We start from the raw sequence: 21,211 nt of genomic DNA, 5'->3' as shown, positions 1-21,211 counted from the left end.
GAAATGCCATTGTGGCCAGCACTTGCTATGTTTTTTCTCTTTGGCTTTTGAGTCCACTTGAACACATGGGACTCTATGTCAAGATTAGACACAGAGATCCTTGCCATGCCTAGTGTCTGGTCTCCCTGGTTCCACCATGCAAACATTCCCTCCATTTAGTGAACTAGTATAAAGGCAGACCTGGAAATGATCTCCAAACCCCAACTCCAGACAGGCTTCTCCTAGCTTCCTGTCTAGGCATCAGCTCTCTCCCTCACCAGAAAAAAAGAGAGAGCCATAGCTAGAACAACATGACATCATGACTGGTTTTCAAAAGCGAAGGAGAATCCAGAAATGTGTGTATGAGTCCGGGAGGAGCCAGGAGAAACAATGAGGTTGAGGATTCAGGACGTGGGAATCCAGGTGGTATCTCATGCACTAAAGCCTCTCTCAGAGGGAACTTATTCTCTTAGCCACCAGCACTCTTTCACCCTTTTGCTGGTGAACCAGAGCACCTAATTTGCTTCAGAAGAACAACTTCGCCCTGACTTTAGTCTGTGAAATTCTGGTAGTGTTGATTCCAACGCTCCCGTTTCCATGAGTGGCATTAATATTTTGATGGGCTTTTCACACTAAGGCTGGAGTGGTGTTGGCTTCAGGGTCACCCCTCAAACACAAAGAATCTGTCAAATCTCTCAAAGGAGCAAAAAGAGTGTAGATGTTGGAAAACAAAAGAATAGACATGGAAACACTGCCTTTTTATTTTTTAAATTCTCCCACTGCTGCAAGAACAAGAAAGAAATAAATGTTGCCATAAATTATCCTGCTACGTATGTTTAAATCAATGAAATCCAACTGAGCAGTCCCTTACTTGTTTTGCTGAAGGTCTGTTTAGCAAAGGCTAAAGAGCTGGCTGTGTTAATAGTCTCAAACACTGTTCAAACATACATACCACTTTCTCCCAATTTCCTGAGTTTTATGGTAAGCGGCTGACATTAAATTGGAAACTAGTTTTATTTTCCTCAAGGCATCTCTCCTTCAGCATAATAAATACAAGTAAGTCCTGAGCTCAAAGCTTGCCTGCATGTAAAACCTTGCCTCCAAGTTAGCATTAAGCATACAGACTCTATTTAATTGAAATTTGTTATTACAGGACATATCGGAGAAGCAAAGTTGCATGGCAATTCTTTCCAGTTTGTGGCTGGTTTCCTCTCTCATTTGCTACTGTAACAATTCCGAATTTTCACGTACCTCAACATTCCAGAATGTTCCACTCCGCCATCTCCTCACCACTCTGAGTGAACGTGACCAGAACTTCATGAGGAAAACAGAAGGCCTCTGACATGCACTCTTCTGCACACCACCATCCTACCTTTTTGTTCTCCCTCTCAGGGAATGAGGCACAGGCTTCATGCCAAAGCTAATTCCTTCACCTGTGTACCCTCCCCCAGCCATTGTCTTCACTTTAGGGATTGTATTAGTCAGCAATATTTCAGTTGCTTTTGACAGAAAAACCAACTCAAAGAGGCTTTATTATTTTATATAATTAATTACCCAAGGCAAGACTAGCTTGCCCTGGGCCCAGAAAATGTCCCCAGGATGTGATTTCTCTCCATCTCCGAGTTCATCTCTGCTTTCCTGTGTGTGTGTCAGTTTCATTCTCAAGTGACACACCCTGACAAGAGAATAACTGCTCCTTCAATCCAGGATTCCAACTTCAAGTCCAATAGAAAAAAAAAAAATTAGTTTTCTTCCCTGATAACTTGAACAAAGAGTCTTTGATTCGAGTTTCATTGGTGTATTCTTTGCCAGAATTTGGTGATGTACCCATGTCTGGGGAGGGCGATGAGCCCCTCACTGACTGGCCAGGCCAGGGCCACATGTCCCTCATGGAAATAGGAGAGTTGGAATCCACACATTAAAATTTTATGGACTAAGTTCAAGGGTAGGTGATTCACTAAAAGAAAGGTGAATAGATGCTGGTAGCTAAGGGAATAGGTTCCCCCTAAATGGGACTTCGTTATACCAAGTATCACCTGGATTCCCACGTCCTGAATCCTCAACCTCATCATTTCTCCTGGCTCCTCCCCTCCGATCCTTGCCTACATTCCAGAATTTCTCTTTCAAAAAACAATTTCGATTTTACATGTTGTTCCAGCTATGGTTCTCCTGCCTTCCCTTCAGATGAAGAATCTTGAAAAAGCAGCCTCTTTCATGTTTTTTCTTCACCTAACATTTATCAGTCAGTCCTGTGCAGTTTGATTTTTAACCCCGTGATGACCACACTGAAACAGCTCTTACGAAGCTCTCAATAATCAAGTTAATCATAACAAGCAGAGGCTACTTTTTAGTCCATAGTTGATTACCTTGTGGCTTCCAGGTACTGAAGTATTGGCTTATCTCTACCATCTGAAACTCACCTTCCTTGGCCTTTATGCCATTGGTATCTCCTGGTTTCTTTGGCTTTCCCTTCTCATTCTTTCGCTTAGGTGTCTCTTCCTCCTCTGTTACTGAAATGATTATGTGAATGCCACTAGAAATTAAGCTCTTCATGGTGGGGATTTTTATCTGTTTTGCTAACTGCTATATTTCAAGGGCCTGGAATCATGCCAGGGCCACAGAGTAAGAGCTCAATAAATATTTGTTGAATGAATGGATAGATTTTTGAGTCATTTTTTTATATAAATACATGTATGTACATATGACTAGAATATATTAACAAAGTTGAGTTTATATAAAAAGTGGACAGATTTGTGGAGGAGTACTCCTCACTCTTTGGTGGATTCCTTAATTCGCTGGGCTCAGAGGGTGAGTCTAAGATCACTTGTAGCCTCAGATACTGTAAACAATTATAATTTGTTCCCAGGTAGGAAAGAGAACCCTAGACCTTAATTTCTTTGCCTACAAAATAAAGTGGGGCTACGTGATCTCTAGGATTTCCTTCCAGAATGGGAGATTTATCTAACGAGATGGTTCTTGTTATATTGATCCATGTTATTTCATGTTTTCTTTACAGATGCTCTTAATAGTATTGAGAATTCCATTTATAGAACAGCCTTCAAATTACAATCATTGCAAACCATGTGTCAACGTAAGTACAGCTCTCTGAAACACTTGAAATAATCTGATCCTGATGTGTGATGTGAAATTCACAAAGAAAACAAAAATTCATGTGAGTGACTGCCAGACTACAGTCTTGCTGTATGTACATACATATAAATACATGTATGTACATATGACTAGAATATATTAACAAAGTTGAGTTTATATAAAAAGTGGACAGATTTGTGGAGGAGTACTCCTCACTCTTTGGTGGATTCCTTAATTCGCTGGGCTCAGAGGGTGAGTCTAAGATCACTTGTAGCCTCAGATACTGTAAACAATTATAATTTGTTCCCAGGTAGGAAAGAGAACCCTAGACCTTAATTTCTTTGCCTACAAAATAAAGTGGGGCTACGTGATCTCTAGGATTTCCTTCCAGAATGGGAGATTTATCTAACGAGATGGTTCTTGTTATATTGATCCATGTTATTTCATGTTTTCTTTACAGATGCTCTTAATAGTATTGAGAATTCCATTTATAGAACAGCCTTCAAATTACAATCATTGCAAACCATGTGTCAACGTAAGTACAGCTCTCTGAAACACTTGAAATAATCTGATCCTGATGTGTGATGTGAAATTCACAAAGAAAACAAAAATTCATGTGAGTGACTGCCAGACTACAGTCTTGCTCTGTGGATTTCCTCCATTTGTAACAGAGAAGGTGGAGGGAGGAGGGGACACCATGTGTGTTCAACCCAAAGATAGCTTCACTGGCTGAGATAGAAAATGATTTTTGGATGAGGAATTTCTTTTTCTCTATTTAGTTTCTGCAAAAATTTTTGGCTTCCTCTTCAGAGTACCAATATTAAGGCAAAATAAAATTACAAAATAAGTTAGTTTAGAATCTGTGCTTGTAGATTTAAGTATGGACATTTTAAATTCCTTCTACCACATAAGATTTGCATTTTTCAACTTGTACTTCTTATGTCTCTCTGAACATGCAAAGGTAAGTTCAGATGAATAAGCTTTGGGCCATAAAATTTAATACTATCTCAAAAATTCCCTAGGAACAGTTCTTTTGCATTAAATTTATATCTGATTAAATATTATATTTTTCTTTTCCTATATTGTTATCTAGGCAAAATAAAGTAAAATATAGTAAACACATTTATCCCATAAAAATTCCCCAAAATAAAATAAATTGGGTTCTGGCTATGAAAAACATTCAGCACATCTAAAGTTATTGATTTCTAATAAGTTCTATATTGCATTTAAAAAATCACTTCATGTGAAATGAGTTATGGCATTTATCACAACAAACCTAAAAGAAGCTGTGTTATATATATGACATTTCTCCTAAAGATTGAATATTTTATATTTTGCTTTCTGCCACAAGTTACATAGACAAGTGATTTTCAAATTGTGCTTCATGAAGTGTGCATGCTTGTGAAGCAGGGCATGAAAGGATTAGCAAGGTGGGAAAGGAAGTATAGGCAAGCCAGAAAAAACAAAAAGACCATCTCCTCAAACAGAACAACTCTACATTTCTCTATTTTCTACACTGCATTTCTGTATAAGGGTCCTTGGCTTAAAAAAAAAAAAAAAAAGGTTTTTTTTTAATCACTGATGTAAACAAATAAACTGACTTATAACTATTATTTATTATTCCAGGGAAGGGTCAACAAAAGGCAGAATATGCTCACTAAAAATCTACCCTCAATTATGCTCTTTTACCTGGAGAATTTCTCCCATTAAAGAAAGTTAGCATCGAATGTTTATATAAGCCTTTGTCATTGATGTCTGGGTAGGTACAAAAAAACGTAACCCGAGGATGTACTTCTTGTACTTTTTATTATCCCCGATATCATACACAGTAAATATAAATAATATTCATGAGAAATATTAACAAGACACAAAATTAGTAGTTAAAAGTTCTAGAAAAGATGTCCAAACAAAAATTTGGAAACAAAAATGTCTCTAACAGAGATAAAACATACCATGAGCTTCAGGCAGCAGGATCTGGGGAGCATCACTGCAAATCTTCTGGTGAGATTAGTGGACACCACTATTCTCTGTTTTGTTGTGATTCAGAAGTTTCAGCAGAAGACACAACTGCCCTGTGTGCAGCATGCCAGGGCGAGGTGATAGGTTTTGCGACTGAGCAACAATAAAAGATTTTGCAGCCTCTACCACCTACAGCTAGGTTTTTATTAAAGCCACATTTTGAAAATTACTTCTCACTTCCTTAAACTCTCTCCTTAAAAGCAGTATCAGAGAACAAATAAAAAATTGTATTATGCTTGCTAGATTTCCTATCCGTGTGGTTGATTTATGAAGTAGAGAAAAGCACAGGATTTTATCACTTCACAGGCTGACGCATTTTAAATGCCAGCAGCTCTTGGTGCCACTGACATCCCCATCTCTCAGATGACACAAATGGGTGTTTATTCATTTTGTCTGTCACTCTCTGTCTGCAGGAAGCCATAGGGTTAGTTCTATTTCATTCTTCCTTTATATTCATTGCTTTGTAAAAATTTTAAGAGGTGGTAAAAGAATACAAGAAAGAAATAAACCATTATTTTTTGTAAGCAGTTTGGGTTTTATTTAGTGCCTTCTCCAGATAATACTACTAATGGAACCAAGATCCAAAAAAGAAATATTATTGAGGCGAGGGTGGGACGTAAAGTCTAATACCAAATTCAGCAACTTCTCCTTTATAAAGATCACTTGGTGTTTTTTAACTAAGGCAATTGCATTTTGACACACGATATTCCTTCTGAAGTTAGGGTGCAGACAGGAAAAACTATATTTGAACATGAAAGGTCAATTTTCTCAATCCCCTTTAAGAACATAAACATGTTTTCACCAACTATTTACCACAAGGCTATTTTTCAAGTTTCTCTCACTTTTCCTCCTTTTAACTAATTTTATAAAGCAACATCATAAAGGTTACACTGGCAATAATTTTACAACTATGCTTTACTAACAGGTGTACTTTTCCAAAATCAAATTGACTGTCAAAATAGTAATGTCTCCATTATACACAAGAGATATGTGTCAAAATGGTGGTCGTATCTAACTTCTTTTAAAAGAAATAGCTGCCATTAAACAAACAGTCTTCATTAAACAGTCTTCATTAAACACTAGATGACATTTGCTTTGTTTGAAGCCTTTTGTTCCCATCAAGAAAATAAGACTCAATTCTTCGTTTGCTTTCTACAGTGGATTTAATTGACAGTTCTCTGGTTCAGCATGTCCTATTGCGTCAACGTTTCTGGGAAGCAAGAGAGAGCCCCGTCTCCGTGCAGCAGCTTTTCCAGGCCCTCCAGGAGCTGTTTCAGAGAGTCGGGGTGGCAAAACCAGGACAGGTGCATCCCAGAACTCCGGAACTCATTCTGAGCCTTCTCACCACCATGTATGACAGGTGAGGGTGTGGAGGTTAGGCTGCGACCTCAAGAGTGGTGGTTAGCTGGCACTGGTCATTGACTATTTGGTGTTGTCTAATGTTTGCCTGAGGCTTGATGTATAAAAAGACTTATACGTCACCTCCCACAGTCCCACCTCCAAATTCCATCACATTGGGGGTTAGGATTTCAACATATGAATTTCGGGGGAACATAAAAATTTAGAGTAAAAAAGAAATATCACCCCAAAATCTGCTGCACAGAGACAAGTACAGTTTAACCATCTGGCAAATTCCCTATAATGTTTCCTTTTCTAGTTTATTATTTATTTTTTTAATTGCACAAGTAATATATAAACATGTTCTCAAAGCCATTTTTTCATGATTTCGGCTTCCTTAAAGATTAAGCTTTTGACTGCATTTCTAATATCAGTGCCTGCCTCTAACAGGCCTCCTGCCTGTGATACTTGCTCTACAGGTTTGGAACCTGCACAGCCAAATAGGATCCGAGTGAGAGACTGTAAACTAGTGAAGTCCTTTTCGGTGTAAACGTTTGCTCCTTTCGATTGTCTTTGGTACCTGTCTCTGTTGTTTGGTTTCCAAGCATGTGGGTCCTGAAGGAGTGAGACTACCTGCTCCACGAAGACAGGGTAGCCCCCTGTCTCCCCAGTGCATAGTACAGTGCTTAGCACAGAGAAGGTGCCCAATAAATATTTGTTGAACACATGAATGAATGAATGAATGAGTGATAAAATATTTTAATTTAATTCTTAGTCCTGTCCAATTCTAGATACAGGAAAACATCTAGATACAAGTAAAGCTTGAACTGTTACACCATGTCAAAAATGTTCGTTAAGAAAATCTCTGCTTTTCCTATTCTCGTCTCTGTGTTTTATTGCCATGCAGCACAGGAACTGGTTTTCTCAAGCTTGTACCTGCAGCCGCTGCCTTGATTGCCCTGTCAGGAGACAGCCCTCTTACAAAATACAGAGGTAAGATACACAGGAGTGTTGAGTGTGTGAGGCATTGCGCTCTCCAAATCTCCAACACATCACCATCTTCACTCGCTCCTGTATCCCAGACACCCAGGCTCTTGTTTGGCACAACTTGGAATTTTCAAGATGTCAATCTATGCTTTCTAATTATTCATTACCTGGTTATCCTTGATATTTATTCATGTAGGGATTATTCAGACACTGGTGATTATTATTCCTTTAAAGACTGGGACTCTCCTCACACTGCTGTTTACCAACCTCATGGTCTTCATCATCGTTGTGCTGGATTATCGAGGGGTTGAAATGTGCAAAGGCTTTCAGTAGTTATCAAATTATCTAGTTTGGGAAGTTTTCAAAATAGAAAGCAACGAATCAAGAAATATAATGTTCCTCAAAAAGAACACACTAATCAAAAACAGACTCACAAATATAAAGGACAATCTGGTGACAGCCAGAGAGGAGCGGGGTTGGGGGGCTGAGAGAAAGCAGTGAAGGGTTAAAGAAGTACCAATTAGTAGTCGATAGATGGTCACGAGGGTGGGGAGCATGGCATAGGGAATGCAGTCAACATTAATGTAATTGCTAGGTGGAGAGCCAGAGTCAGGGGGGTCGTTTTATAAACCATATAAATGTTTAACCAATGTACTCTATACTTGAAACTAATAATAAAATAAAAGAAATATAACATTCTTTTTTTTCTCTTTCATACCCACAAATAAACTGTTTAGAATTCAAAGCACATACTCTTCAAAGACACATTGCAAGAAATTAAATTTAAGATTTCTTTTCCTCCTTATGCGTCTAGCTCTTTTTCAGCTCTATGCAAAAAATAACAGAGGAGGTTATGATTCTGGAGCACGCATGACTCGAAGGGTTTTGAGAAACCTACTAACAGATCTGCAGCAGGTAAATCTCTAATACTTAAGAATTCTCAGTGCGTTCCAGTTATTAGTCACATCTGTTATTAAAGAATCTGATTTCTAGCTTACTACAATTCTCCAAGCACTCCCTCCCCTCTATAGCCACTGCTATAATCCGAGTACAGACCCGATCTGTTGCAATTATTTCCTAGCTGGCTTTCCCAACTCGAGCCTTCCCTCTCTCCCACACTATTTCCAGAATAAAACCAGTGACTTTTCCAAAATATACATGTTGCCCTCATGTCTAAAATTCTTCACTGGCCATTCACGTCTGTAGAATAAAGCCTGAACTCCTTAGCGTCATAAGCAAAGCTTTCATGATTGAACCAATCCTTCTCGTTTCAAAAAGAGGTAAAATTGTGATTCTCATACAAATATAAAATGAACATGCGTTCAAAATTTGATTTTATTTATGCATTAAAAGAGGGCACCAGTAAGACTAGTTGAAAGTGATAATCAAATAAACAGACAAACCGAGAGATTAGGAATATTAAAATGCCTTTGAAGGTGGCTTTTGGGGGAAGGGGAGAATTGTTCTTCAACCAGAACAGAATTTATTTGCATGTCTATAGATAAGAATTATTTGCATTTTGATCAGTTTTATACATGGTAACTTTAATATCTACAGTTGTAAAATAGCCTTGTCAAATACAATGATGTATATCTCCATAGATTCAGATAATCTCCATTGAAATGATATCTAGTGGTTTCTTTTGCTTATTCCACAGTGTTTAATTTTTCTTTACACTCCTTATACCCTTTTCACTTCTGCATATCAAAATCCTTACTTTGCCAACACGTGCCAAGTTTCCCATGTCTGACTTACGCAGTTCCATTTATCTGCAACACCTTTCACTTGACAAATACAGTTTATTGTTCAAGGTCATTCAAATATAGTCATCTCACTAAAAGCTTTTTTAACTCCCTGTGCATAATTTTGTTGTAGTACTTGTCAAATTTTGTTGCAAATTATAACCTAGATATATGCTTTCCCCACTGGGCTGATTCTCAAGGACAAGAATAATATCTCATTCATGTTTCTCTCTCCAATGGTTTGAAAACTGTGCGGCACTAAGGCCTTCAACAAATGTTTAATGAAAGCATAAATGAAATGCAATGCTGACTACTCAAATAGTTAAGATTTCCATGATTTCTTATGCTTTAAAAATGTACAAATTTAGTACTGTTACCCTCATTCTGAGGGTATCTCTATTCTTCTTCCAGCCTCTGTAAGATCTCCACACTCGGTTTTCTACACTATGAAGCCACAGTAATTTTCTGTCATTTTTCTCCTGAGTCTCAGCTGTAGGGGAGGGAAAAATAATTTCTGACTAGGACCCTAGCCAGAGATTATTTAGAAATTACTTCTAAATTAAACTGGCAAAAGACAGTTTAACAAGAGAAAAACAAACAAGTTTATTAACATGTATGGCGCATACACATGGGAGTTACCCAGTGATGAATGCTTTCATACCACCTTAACCTAAACAAAAGGAAAAAGGGGCTGGGCTTCTGAGTTGGGGAGGCAAATTAGGAGAAGGTGACCAGAGAAAGTGTGGTGAACAAAAGTTATTTAGTAAGGTGAGTTATTCAGATCTAAGTCTGTGTCTCCTCCATTGATAATTGTTCTTAAGAGTTCTCTTCTTAATGGTAGAGAGAGGAAAACACCTGGCAAATGAAAATTTCCTTTCCAAATATATATGTTCTTTACCCCCCCCCCAAAAAACTTGTGCCCTATTTTTAGAGCTCTTCCTGCATCTCCTGGTTCTCAATGGCTTTTAGCTTAATAATTCATATGTCAAAGAGACATATTTTGGGGTGGCACATTCTGGTACCCTTCAGGATCAGAGATTCTGAACTGGATATAGCCATAATGGGGGTAAGGAATACGTAAGGAAGGAGATGATCAGAACTCTAGGACAGGGGGTATGGTTTGGAAAAACCTATCCCAAATTACCTCTGTTTTGCTTTGATCTTAGTATTAATATTTTATGTTCCTATTGATCATAATAATTAATGTTTAATTTATTCTGGAAGTTACGAACAATATTTAAAGTGTTTCTATTTCTTAAAGGAGCAATGATGTTGTATATAAATTTATAAGGTTAAAACATCGGGAGTAGTTATTTCAGAGCTGTTCCGGTGGTGGTCGTAGCACATGGGTCCCGATGCCCATTTTCTGCTAACTCTCAGGCACGTCTCAAGGAGCTACCGTAGCAAAGGCACTGACGGCACTACCCCGACAATCCCCACATCTCAGGACTCGAGCTGGTGGGGAGCCAGGGAAAGCGGGAGACCTGTCGGTCCACATACACAAACAGACTTCTAAGACCGGCCTATGAGGGTGAATGTGGTGAAAGAAGATGGACTGAGGACCATTTTCCTTCTCCTGTCCAAATCCTTGTGCTTGCTTCCTGACTACTGCAGCTGAATTCCGGTGAGCACACCATCCAACGGGCCCCCCAAATCTGCCCTTGTTCCAGGCTCAGCTGAGGTCAATGAGCTGCTGAAATGGCAGCTCCCGCGGAGCTGTCTCCCCCAATGCATTAGTATGCGCAGGAGAATGCTGTTAGGAAGGTGGAGATTTGCATAGCAAATTATCATCCCATTGACTTCCATTAAGAACTCAGAGAGAGAGTCCCATATAAAATTCCAGGTCCCACTTGGCGATGCAAACCCCTCCCTCGAGAATCCTAATTATCATTTCAAGTGGTGTTCTGCCTGTGCCAGCGTGTCATCTAGCCCTGTTTAATTCTTCCACAGAACACCTGCAAGAAATTAGTCAAATGAGCAATTAATCTACAAAATTTTTGTTCACATGCTTAGAGCCAAAAATGTAGGTTAAAACCCACTACGGCAGTGAATTTTCTTTTGACTAGTGTCAGAATCACAGAGCTGGCAGGTCAATCTCAACCGATACACTTCCCTTATTTCACAAATTAGGTTAAACCCCTTTCCTAGGGCTCAAGGACAATGTCTAAATAAGTGATCCAGTTAGTTCACTAGCATTCACAGACCAATGTATGGATAATGAGTTATTTTTTCAGACAAAGGCAAAATAACATAGGGAATGGTTACTTGTGTTTGGCTGGTGATGGGGTTATTATCAATTTAAAGTACAAGCCATCTTGTCACTATAAAGCAAATGTTTGTTGACTTCTGCCTGGCTAATTGTCAGCAAAGTGGTTCTAAGTGCCACTTTCCTGATTAGAAGAATGTTTATTCGAGTTGATGGACTCAGCAGGGGGTCTTTGAAATTACTTCTGAGTTTGCAGGCAATGCCTGCTGACAAGCTGTGCTGTAGAAGATGTCAGACTGAAATTAGGACCCCACAACCAAATGGGCATAAATGGAGGTGACAGGTAAACATAAATGTGCATATAGATAATGTCAGAGCCAAGTCCCTGGCCATCTTGGCAGGCATGAGGAATCCTATGTCCCTTAGCTAAACTCCTTATGGTAACTGTGATTGAAAGATGGAAACTGTTGAGTGAGATTGAGCCATTGGAATAGATGTAAATTTGGAGTGTGGCAGAGCTTTGTAAAAACCCCCCAACAGAGAAGGGAGTCTTGAAATGAGATCTCAATTCTGTAGCTAACTCGCTTTCATTCATAACCTTGACCAAAATGTTAAGTCTCAATCACCTTTAAACAAGGATAAAGATTACTGCCCTATCTCAGAAACTGGCGTTAGTGAAAATGCGATGATGTGAAAGTGTTTGGAAAGGCTGTTCTTAAAACTACTCTAAATTTTAATACAGTATCATTATTATCTGTAATTCATAGGTAAACAAGGGCCGACAAAGGTTAAATTAATTTGACTGGGATCATAAGAAACAACAGAAGCTGTCGCTCATTGCCTCAGCTGCCAAACTTTCTTCCTCCTCTCCTCCCTCCTCCTGACTCCACTTCCTCCTGCTTATTCATCTATTGTCTCTATTCATACTTTGCACAAAACCCACACTTTTCTCGTTTGCTTAGATTAAGACAGTTCATCCAGTCTCAGACACCAATTCTTGCGACTCCATGATTGTAAGCACCACCACTCAGGAGTGCTGATGTCGGCGTCCACATGTTTTTCCATTTTCCAACAGCTGATGTGGGATTTCTTGCCTCTTGCAGATCCCAACTGTCGTGGGTGAGAGTCGTGCTCTGTGCTCTGTGGAAAGAGCTACACGTAGCTGTTTCCAAGGGGTGAGTGCCATGCAAATGACCCTGGGAGCCGGCGGGGAGGGCGGGATGGTAGACACAGTTGCTGGCTGATTTAAATTACAGACCTGTACTCCACACGACACCCCAGGTAACTTAATTGAGGAGGTCAACTTGCCTCTGACTTTTCGTGTCATGAACTTTTTCAGCAGAGCTGACAGAAACAGAACCCGAAAAGAAGAGGAAAATACATTTTCATCAATATTAGAGACCAACATCATTTCTAGAAACACATCAAAGTACACCTTTGTTTTTCAGGTGTTGAGCTCAGCAATCAAAGAAGAGAAATTCCTATCTTGGTTACAGTCTGAGCCTCCCATCCTCCTGTGGCTCCCAACCTGCTACCGATTGTCAGCCACTGAAATGGTCACTCACCCTGTTCGGTGTAGAATCTGCAGGAACTTCCCAATCACGGGACTGAGGTACAGTCACTCACCACTATGACACGGACAGTCATTCTCCAAATGGCTCTAGATTGTAATTGTATCTCTCCAGATTCTTTTTTCGGTCCTTCTCACACATCTGGAGCTCAGTTGAGGTTTTTTGGGGGATCAGTAATTTCCTACATCAAGGATCCTGGTTGATAATAATTATTTTATTTTCTATGGTTAATGAAATATTAAATTCTTCAATTGACATCCACTCTAACCAGTAGATATTTTTATTCATGGAAGAGGAAAGAATTTTGTCTTTTGTTACTAAAAAAAAAAAGAAAAAAGAAAAAAGAAAAAGAAAAACAACCCTTTAAAATTCTTTAGGGCCACCCATAATAATAATAATAATAATAATAATAATAATAATAATAATAGTTTGCAGTTATTAAGTGTTACATTACTGTTGTGTGGTTCACATGGATCATTTAATTTACAACTTGTTACAGCTCTCTATAAAAAGTGGTACTATTATCCTTAATTTTCAGGGAAGCTAAATAACTTGCTTAGATTCACATGGTTAACAAGTGGCAGAGGCTGACCGTCTAAATCTAGAGTCCCTGCTTTGCAATCATGATGCTATACTGCCTCCCTGTGCAGAAAACTGAGAACATTTCTTAGACCTAAAGGAATGAGCAGGTTTGGTGGGAGCAGCTCATGCCAGATCTCTCTGCCTAGAGGAAAGGGCATATTTGAAAGCTAGGTTTGGAAGTAGGAGATTCAGACCTTTCCACAGCTTTGAGGATGACAGCCAAAATCCCATCTTAGGGAAAGGATATCGTTAGTCTCCCATAAATAAAACAATAAGAAAGTGAAATTAGAGTTATTGTTAAAGAGTTGGGGAGGAGAAAAGAAAACCAACAAGTCTAGGCCAAGCATGGGACACACCATATCAAGGTGAGTGCACACAGGTGTTGAGGCTGGAGATGTGAGAGGTAGCTATAGGAGGAGAAAGATAATTCTCCTTCTACCCTTCTAAGTTCTTCTGGCTGGACTAATAATCAATTTAACATGAGATAGACTAACAGAAGAAAATGGCCGAATTTATTATTTACATACAGATAAGGATTCTATAAGAATATGAAACCTAATGACACACTGGGCAGTTGAGGCTTATCTACCATTCTGGATCAAGGCAGCTGTCTGAGATTTCAAAGGGAAAGTGTAGGCAATTCACAGGTAGATGAGAAGGAGCAAATGTGTGGTCACCCAGAAGCAATAGAACACAGAGGGGACTCTAACCAACACACTTGTTTGGACCCTCCCTGTCTGCCATACTTAATTCATATGTGCTAAGGTGACTATGCTAGAGTTCCTTTTCTGAAGCAGGTTTTCCTATCTGAATTCCTTTAGGCAGGTAAGGGGGAGATAAACAACAACAATTGCTTCTTGAGCTTTAAGTGTTTTCAGCTCAAAATAATCTGCATGCCAGGGGGGTTCTGGACCCCTCCACAGCTAAAACAAGTCAAAGGCAGGGATGGCCAGAAGGGGCAGGAGGAGTGAGGACTCAGGGCCTGGTTCCTGCTCCCCCAGTTCCTCCTCTCTCCCCATCTTCTTAAATCTTAACTAGTCTCAGACCTTAAACATGCTCCCCACAGATGTAAAATAGATCTGCTGACCCCACTAAAAACCTGGAAGTCAGGTTTTACTTTGCCGAGAAAATAAATTTGGTTTGCAAATAATTCTGAGGACACAGTGACACTTCATTCATGAAAGACTCTTTCCGAATAAGTAAACTTTAAACAACAAAACATAACTGGATGGGACTGTTGAAAACCAAGTAAGCCAAACCAAAGAAATCTCCACACTACAATGAAAAATAAACTTTTAATTTTGGACAGTGAAGGAACATGAATGTTATTCACCATGTTATATGCATATTATAATCATTTAACCAATAAACAAATATTAATTAAGTAGTGACTATGTGTCCAACACTGGGCCAGGTACAGAAGTCACTTTGCAATTATATAAAACATAACTTTTACATTGAAATGTTTTTTCAAAGTCATTATGTATAATGTAAAGCAGATATTATTATTCTTATTTTATAAAGGAGTTTCAAAGAGTTTGAATGACTTGCTCAGGTCAGTCATAAAAATAGCAGAAGACGAAGGCGAGCAGTGCCATACTTGAAGTTTTAGATTATGTCCCTATATATTGAGAAGGAGGTTAAGATTCCTCACAGAAATGCCTCCACATGAACCATCTAGACATCAAGACCATATGTATTTTCATATATGAGGTATCTGGGTGATTTGGGTGAGGTCTTTAACCTCTTTGGGCCTCGATTTATTTGTAAGAGAAATAAGAAGGAGTGGGTCTAATGATGCATTAGGTCTCTTTTAGCTGTAACTTTCTGAATCTATTAGAAATTGCTCAAATGTATTACAGTAACCTTGAACCTGTTGTTTTTGGCTCTAGTAAACTCCAGCAATAGCCTTAAGGCTTTTAGTTTTAGTGAGATTAATAAAGCCATTTTAGAGCAAACGTGTTTGCAGACCTGGCGGTAGCAGGAATAAAATAAGGCTTGACCTTCTAAAGTAAGAGAAAGCACAGAAACCAGAGATTGCTCCTAAGCCAACTATTAAATTTTAGCAGGATGTGTCACATTTACGTTCTATAATAGCTGTTTAGGGTTGAGATAATAAGATTGGGGGGAAAATTTGGTTCTCTGTTGCTAAAGGCATCAACAACAGACCAATCTTATTACCCACACTGCACCCTTTCTCATATACCTGCAAGTAGTTCAGAGCCTAGAGGAACTAATGCAAGGTTAGGTCAACGTATTGTCCTAGGTGCGTCCACTGCAACCATGTGGTGACGCTGGATAAAGCAGCCAGTACAGGTGGCTGATCGAATAATCCTTAATACTCTATTATATTACACATTTCACATAAAAAGTGAATGTCTTCTCAATTACGCATGTTGAATAATTTTCCAAGCTTTGTAAAAACTTTGCAAAGCAGAGTTTACCAGTCTCATTTTCCTGGTGAAGAAACAAAGTCATTCGTTGAACTTTATTCAACTAATGTTTATTGAAAACCTACCATGGACCAGATATCCTCCAAAACAGTGAGCTTAAGTTTCTACTTCAAGGGCACTCATACTGGTGGTATGTGAATTCAAACTCGAGCCTCCTGCCTCGGTGGTTAAAATGTCTGGCTCTTCATTCAGATGGTATCCCTGGGACAAGAGCCTACCTCTGCTACTTACCAAATAGTTGTGTAACTCTGTGCAAGGTGCTTTAACTCTCTCTGATTCAGGTCCTTCATTTGTAAAATGAGAATAATGATAGTAGCTTACCTTAAAGACATTCCACGTAGGTTAAATCTGTCAACACACATACACTGCCTGCTACATAGTAAGTGATTAAAAATGTTAGCTGCTATTATAGCCATGCAACACTATTTATTAATATCATACCATGAGAGGAGGTATTGTGGTAAAGCAGTGAACAAGGACAGTGAGGGCTGGTCTCATGACACTTACATTCTCCTACTCTGCCGTCAAACTCTGGTCAGGCTCTCAAGACCTTTCGCCATCCACCTTGGGGAGTTCCAAGTTTTTGCCCCTCTACTCCTCAGAGTTATCAGCAGGTCTGGTTGATCGATTTGCCCTACAGCCTGATTCTTCAGTGCAGCCCACATACTTTATCTCTCCTTTTCTTTTCGTCCGAGATTTCCTTCACTTTAATCTCCATACCAGCATTCTATGCATAGCGTGAGCCTCACATCTTCCATGAAAACTTTTCAGACCATACCAGCCCACAGAGATCTCTTGTCCTCTGTCCCTCATAAAACTTATTTTCTATGCCTCTCATTTGGCACATAATTACATATTCCCTAACTTTGCTAGTTAGTACCTCAAGTTTCCACGTCTTCTCTTTGCACCAAGATATGAAATTTGAAGAGCAATAGGATCTTGTTATATTTCTTTTCTTTCCTTTCTTTTTTTTTTTTTTTTTTTTTTTTTAAACTTTTAAGACAGGGTTTGAAAACTTCCATGCTTACGGGGGCAAGGCAAGCAGTACATAAGTGAGAGAAGCGGGCTGGCTGGGACTGTGGCTAGTTAGCTGAAAAGTACATCTGAAAGCAGTAGCTGTTACTTTGCCCTCCCCGACTGTTGTCTCTGATGAGACAGAGCTTTATGCCACCTACGCTGAAGTTGGAGAAAAAAATTAAAATATCAGAATAAAAGTATAGATCGCCAATCTTTTACAGACAAACAATATGATCCCACTCCAATATCCTTAAAACTTATGAATTCATGACTATGGTCTCACCAGCCTTCCTCTGATATCACAGTATTCCCTGAATGTTATGAGACACCCCTCCTCACCGGAATGTCTCAAGATCCTTACTTCTCCTTCTGGCCACAGGAGATTTAAGGTTATAATTGTTCATAAAAGAAAGCCTGCAATATCGGTGCGTTAAGACACTTGCGTGTGTCACTCCCTCCCTGACGCTTTGGCTGGAGAGGAACTCCCCTTTATTCACGTTTTTTCTATCCTACAGATAGACTTCTAGAAAATGACAAGTTTATTTTAAATTCTTTATTTACGGCTTTATTTTCCTTAACATTATGCAGAAACGCAGGTCCAATGTCATCATATCTTGCAAATTTTTTAGAGAGCTCAGAGTTCAAACTTTATTAAAATCTCTCAGTTCTTTTTTTAAGTTGGCAGCTAAATTCAAAATATTTGAATGTGTTGTACAGCTACACACAATGTGGCTGCACACTTAAAGGTCTGTCTTAAAAATTGTAGTACACAAATATCGTGCTTGGTATTTTTTTGGGGGGGTGATGAATAAGACTTCTATACTATAGTTTGTTGGATAAAACTATATTAATACAATGCCATATTATCAAAATACTATCAAAAGAAGATTTCTTTGATTAAATAAGCACATCAGAGTCATTTACCATCCTTAAAGTTCAGAAAAACTTTATACTCACTTTATAGTTCAGACATCTCCTGTTTGTTTCAAGGTGCTCATTCTCCACCTGAATGTTACTTTCTCTGCATCGCCCACTCGTAGTGATATCAGCCTCACTTCCATTTTTATTGGCAGATATCGCTGTCTGAAGTGTCTCAACTTTGACATCTGCCAGGTGTGTTTCTTATCTGGTCTTCACAGCAAATCTCACCAGAAGTCTCATACTGTGATTGAGCACTGCATCCAGGTAACATTTAGTCCAACGTACCGAACTATCGAATCATATCAGCATAAGCTACAGTAGTTTAAACACTTTCCCTCCAATAAAAGTACAGATTCCACTCCTTCTATACATTATAATATTTAACACGAAGAAAGTGGCAAAGTCAACTTTAAATATCTCTCAATATAATATGTTGCCTTTACAGTGTAGATTTTAATAAAACATTTTGGAGACAAGAAAAGTCCAGAGTCCGGTCTGAAGCCATCGATCCCATACTGTGTACTAGAGAATATCTGAGATATGGGAGGTGTGAAGCTTTGGAATCAGACACAGGCTAAAAAGAAAAGGCTCTGGCTTCATAAAAATGAAGCAATAAGTCTTTTGGTTGCTAGTCCATTTGGGGAGAAGTTTTCTGTTTTTTAATATGTCTTTTCCAGAATCCTAAACTTCAAGTACTTTTTCTCTAGAGAAAATGGTAAAGATTACTATTTCAGTGTTGACTGGAAGAGTGTAAAACTAAGACTTCAAAGCTGCCTTTCAAATGTTTTTTTTCTTAAGAAAAATTTAAATACTCAGCAGGAGAATTTAGATCTTTCTAAAAAGAAAGAGAAATGAGATAGTAAATTTTAAACATAGAGTATTTACAGTTTTCTAGAAAGAACACTTTCTTCTCATCACAAAGTCTCTATATAATAATCAGTTTCTCCGTACAGATGACATCACCCTCCAGTGCCACAATAGATGTTGATTAACTAGCTGTGCCAAGGACAGTTTTTCCTTGTTTTTCCCTTTAATATGAATGGTCCACAATAGGCAAGATCCAGAATTACTGGATCTTGCCCAGTAATTCTCAGCAGGCATTGTTTTACTAAACTTTATTAACCCTGATCCTCAGGTTCACTGGCCCGTGAGCTTCCAGTTTCCAGTCAAAAAGCCTGGGGAGAAAAAGGGCTTATTGGTCTTAGACTGACACCATGTGGTCACTTTGTTATTACACGTTAGATTTCATGTGCTGAAAATCTTTTAATAAAACATCTCATTCCTTCTTTGTTCCTTTGGCAGAGGTTCTTAATATGGAGTTCATGGGTGAATTTCAGATGGTATGTGAACCCACTGAAGTTACACAGAGTTAAATGTATGAGCATTTTTCTGAAAATAAGTCCATACGGGTCACCTGATTCTCTAAGGAATCTGCAACTCAAGTGTTAGCAACCATGGACTTAGCCCTCCTTCATCTCCCCTTCTAGTTTTAAAATCCTACATTACTGGGTTGCTCTAAGGAAGAATAGTTATTATGGAACTTGATGAATCTTTAATTTAAAAACTACGCTATGTGTACATGTGGACAGAGAAAATGTGAAGAAATTCAGGTAGTAAGGAAGTAAAGTGATTTTTCTGAGAACGTAACCATAAACGAAATCATTTTAGAAACATTCGTGGTGGCCAGTCCACCCAAATAAGGAAAGAAAACCTATTGAAACTGATCTGACAATGGCCATTCCAGCAGATGTCAGCGAAGGAGAATACAAAACTCCTCCTCAGGACCCTCAGAAACAACCTGCTCCAAGGGCGCTATGGGAGGAAAGAAGCTGCGAGAAGACAGTGGCTGCTGAAACAGGTGAATCCAAAGGACATGGCTGACCATGCACGGGCCAGGTGAGTATCGTTGAGTGACAGTCCTGTGGAGTAATGGCCCAGGGCCTGGGTAAGAAGCATAGGCAGCAGCTTTCATAATGCCAATGATCCTAAGGAAGGCAGGAGGAGGGGAAAGCGGGAGGGATTAAGATGCTTTTCCCCTGCAGAAATTACCTTTAATTTTAAAGTGAAACAGGAGGCGAAATGCCTTCAAGGGGTTCATTCAACCTTTAGAATTATTTCAACTAAAGGCATCGGACAGACACAGAAGATTTTTAATATTAGAGTATTTGAATAACTTTGTTTTACATTTGTACTTTTTATTGATTTCCTTTCAAAGCCTAATTCAGAATTAATACTTCATTAAAAAAAAAAAAGGAAAGGCACTCAGTATCTCATCATTCACAGATTAATGCTAGTCCCATTTTAGTATTCCAAAACAGAAATTATGCTATAGATACAATTTTTCATTCTTCTTTTCACCTGTATTAAATGGAGAGCATTTCTCATGCCATTCATTTCCAAAATGTCATTTTTAATGTCCTCACTCTTATCTTTATAAGGAAGTGCCATAATTCACAAATGATCCCTTAACATATTTATTATTTTCAAATTTTCCCCCCTAAATTTTGTTGTGAACATGCCTAAATATGTATCTTCCTATGTTTGTAACATTTTATAAAGATAAATTTACTCAAGTAAAATCTTGGGTCATAAGTTGTAAATTTTGTTAATAATTCAGAATACTAAATTGTGCTCCAGAGGGTCATCCCAAGTGTACCCTACCATCACAGAGATGTGAGGCCACCCATCACATATCTGATCACTAACTCAAAGGTGACTTTCAAAAGTCATCTTAATTTTTGAAATAACCATTTCTTCATAATTTAAAACTGCAGAAAGTAAAGGAAAGAGATACTGTTCCCTTGGGTTTATAATCATCAAACATTTGGGGAGGAAAAAATACCAGAATTATTCCTTTATTCCCATTTTTATCTACTGGGAGTAAAAGAAGAGATCAGTTTACATTGGTTTATTTATTAATTTCTTTTGTAATTCTCTAATTTTTTCTCAGATATACACCAGCATAGTTCCATCTCAATCCCAGATTCTATTTTGTGGTCATTTTGTCACTTTATAATTTGATCTGATTTAAATATATTTTTATGGCTCTTCAAAGGAAAAAGCACATATTAACTTTGCAATTAGATTCCATTCATTATGCCTATGTCAATTTTACCTATCAGGTTGTTATCAATATATCCTGAAAGTTAGAGATTTTGGATATCATCTGGATGTATTTCTTTCATATAGCACAAAGAATTTGAATTTAAATATAAAAGTAAAAATATCATGTTCTACCTCATTTATCTTCTTCAAGCCATTTCTTTCATCTTTCTCTAACACAGTAACAATAAAATATGTCGATTA

The 21,211-nt window shown here is 38.4% G+C and overlaps 1 protein-coding gene across 1 annotated transcript in view; it reads left to right on the top strand.

The window, feature by feature from the left end:
- DYTN (dystrotelin) overlaps positions 1 to 21,211 on the top strand; it is a 47,065-nt gene that overhangs the window by 2,580 nt on the left and 23,274 nt on the right. Inside the window, exons 2-9 of the mRNA XM_039844149.1 lie at positions 2,996 to 3,070; positions 6,247 to 6,448; positions 7,334 to 7,419; positions 8,228 to 8,328; positions 12,465 to 12,536; positions 12,810 to 12,973; positions 18,058 to 18,169; positions 19,653 to 19,801. Of these exons, the coding sequence (XP_039700083.1) occupies positions 2,996 to 3,070; positions 6,247 to 6,448; positions 7,334 to 7,419; positions 8,228 to 8,328; positions 12,465 to 12,536; positions 12,810 to 12,973; positions 18,058 to 18,169; positions 19,653 to 19,801 (961 nt within the window). The remainder of the gene's footprint in view (positions 1 to 2,995; positions 3,071 to 6,246; positions 6,449 to 7,333; positions 7,420 to 8,227; positions 8,329 to 12,464; positions 12,537 to 12,809; positions 12,974 to 18,057; positions 18,170 to 19,652; positions 19,802 to 21,211) is intronic.

This window comes from Pteropus medius, unplaced genomic scaffold (genome assembly GCF_902729225.1).
Source record: "Pteropus medius unplaced genomic scaffold, Ma_sr-lr_union100, whole genome shotgun sequence".
NCBI classification, from domain to species: Eukaryota; Metazoa; Chordata; class Mammalia; order Chiroptera; family Pteropodidae; genus Pteropus; species Pteropus medius.
This window is presented reverse-complemented; position numbering and strand designations above follow the sequence as displayed.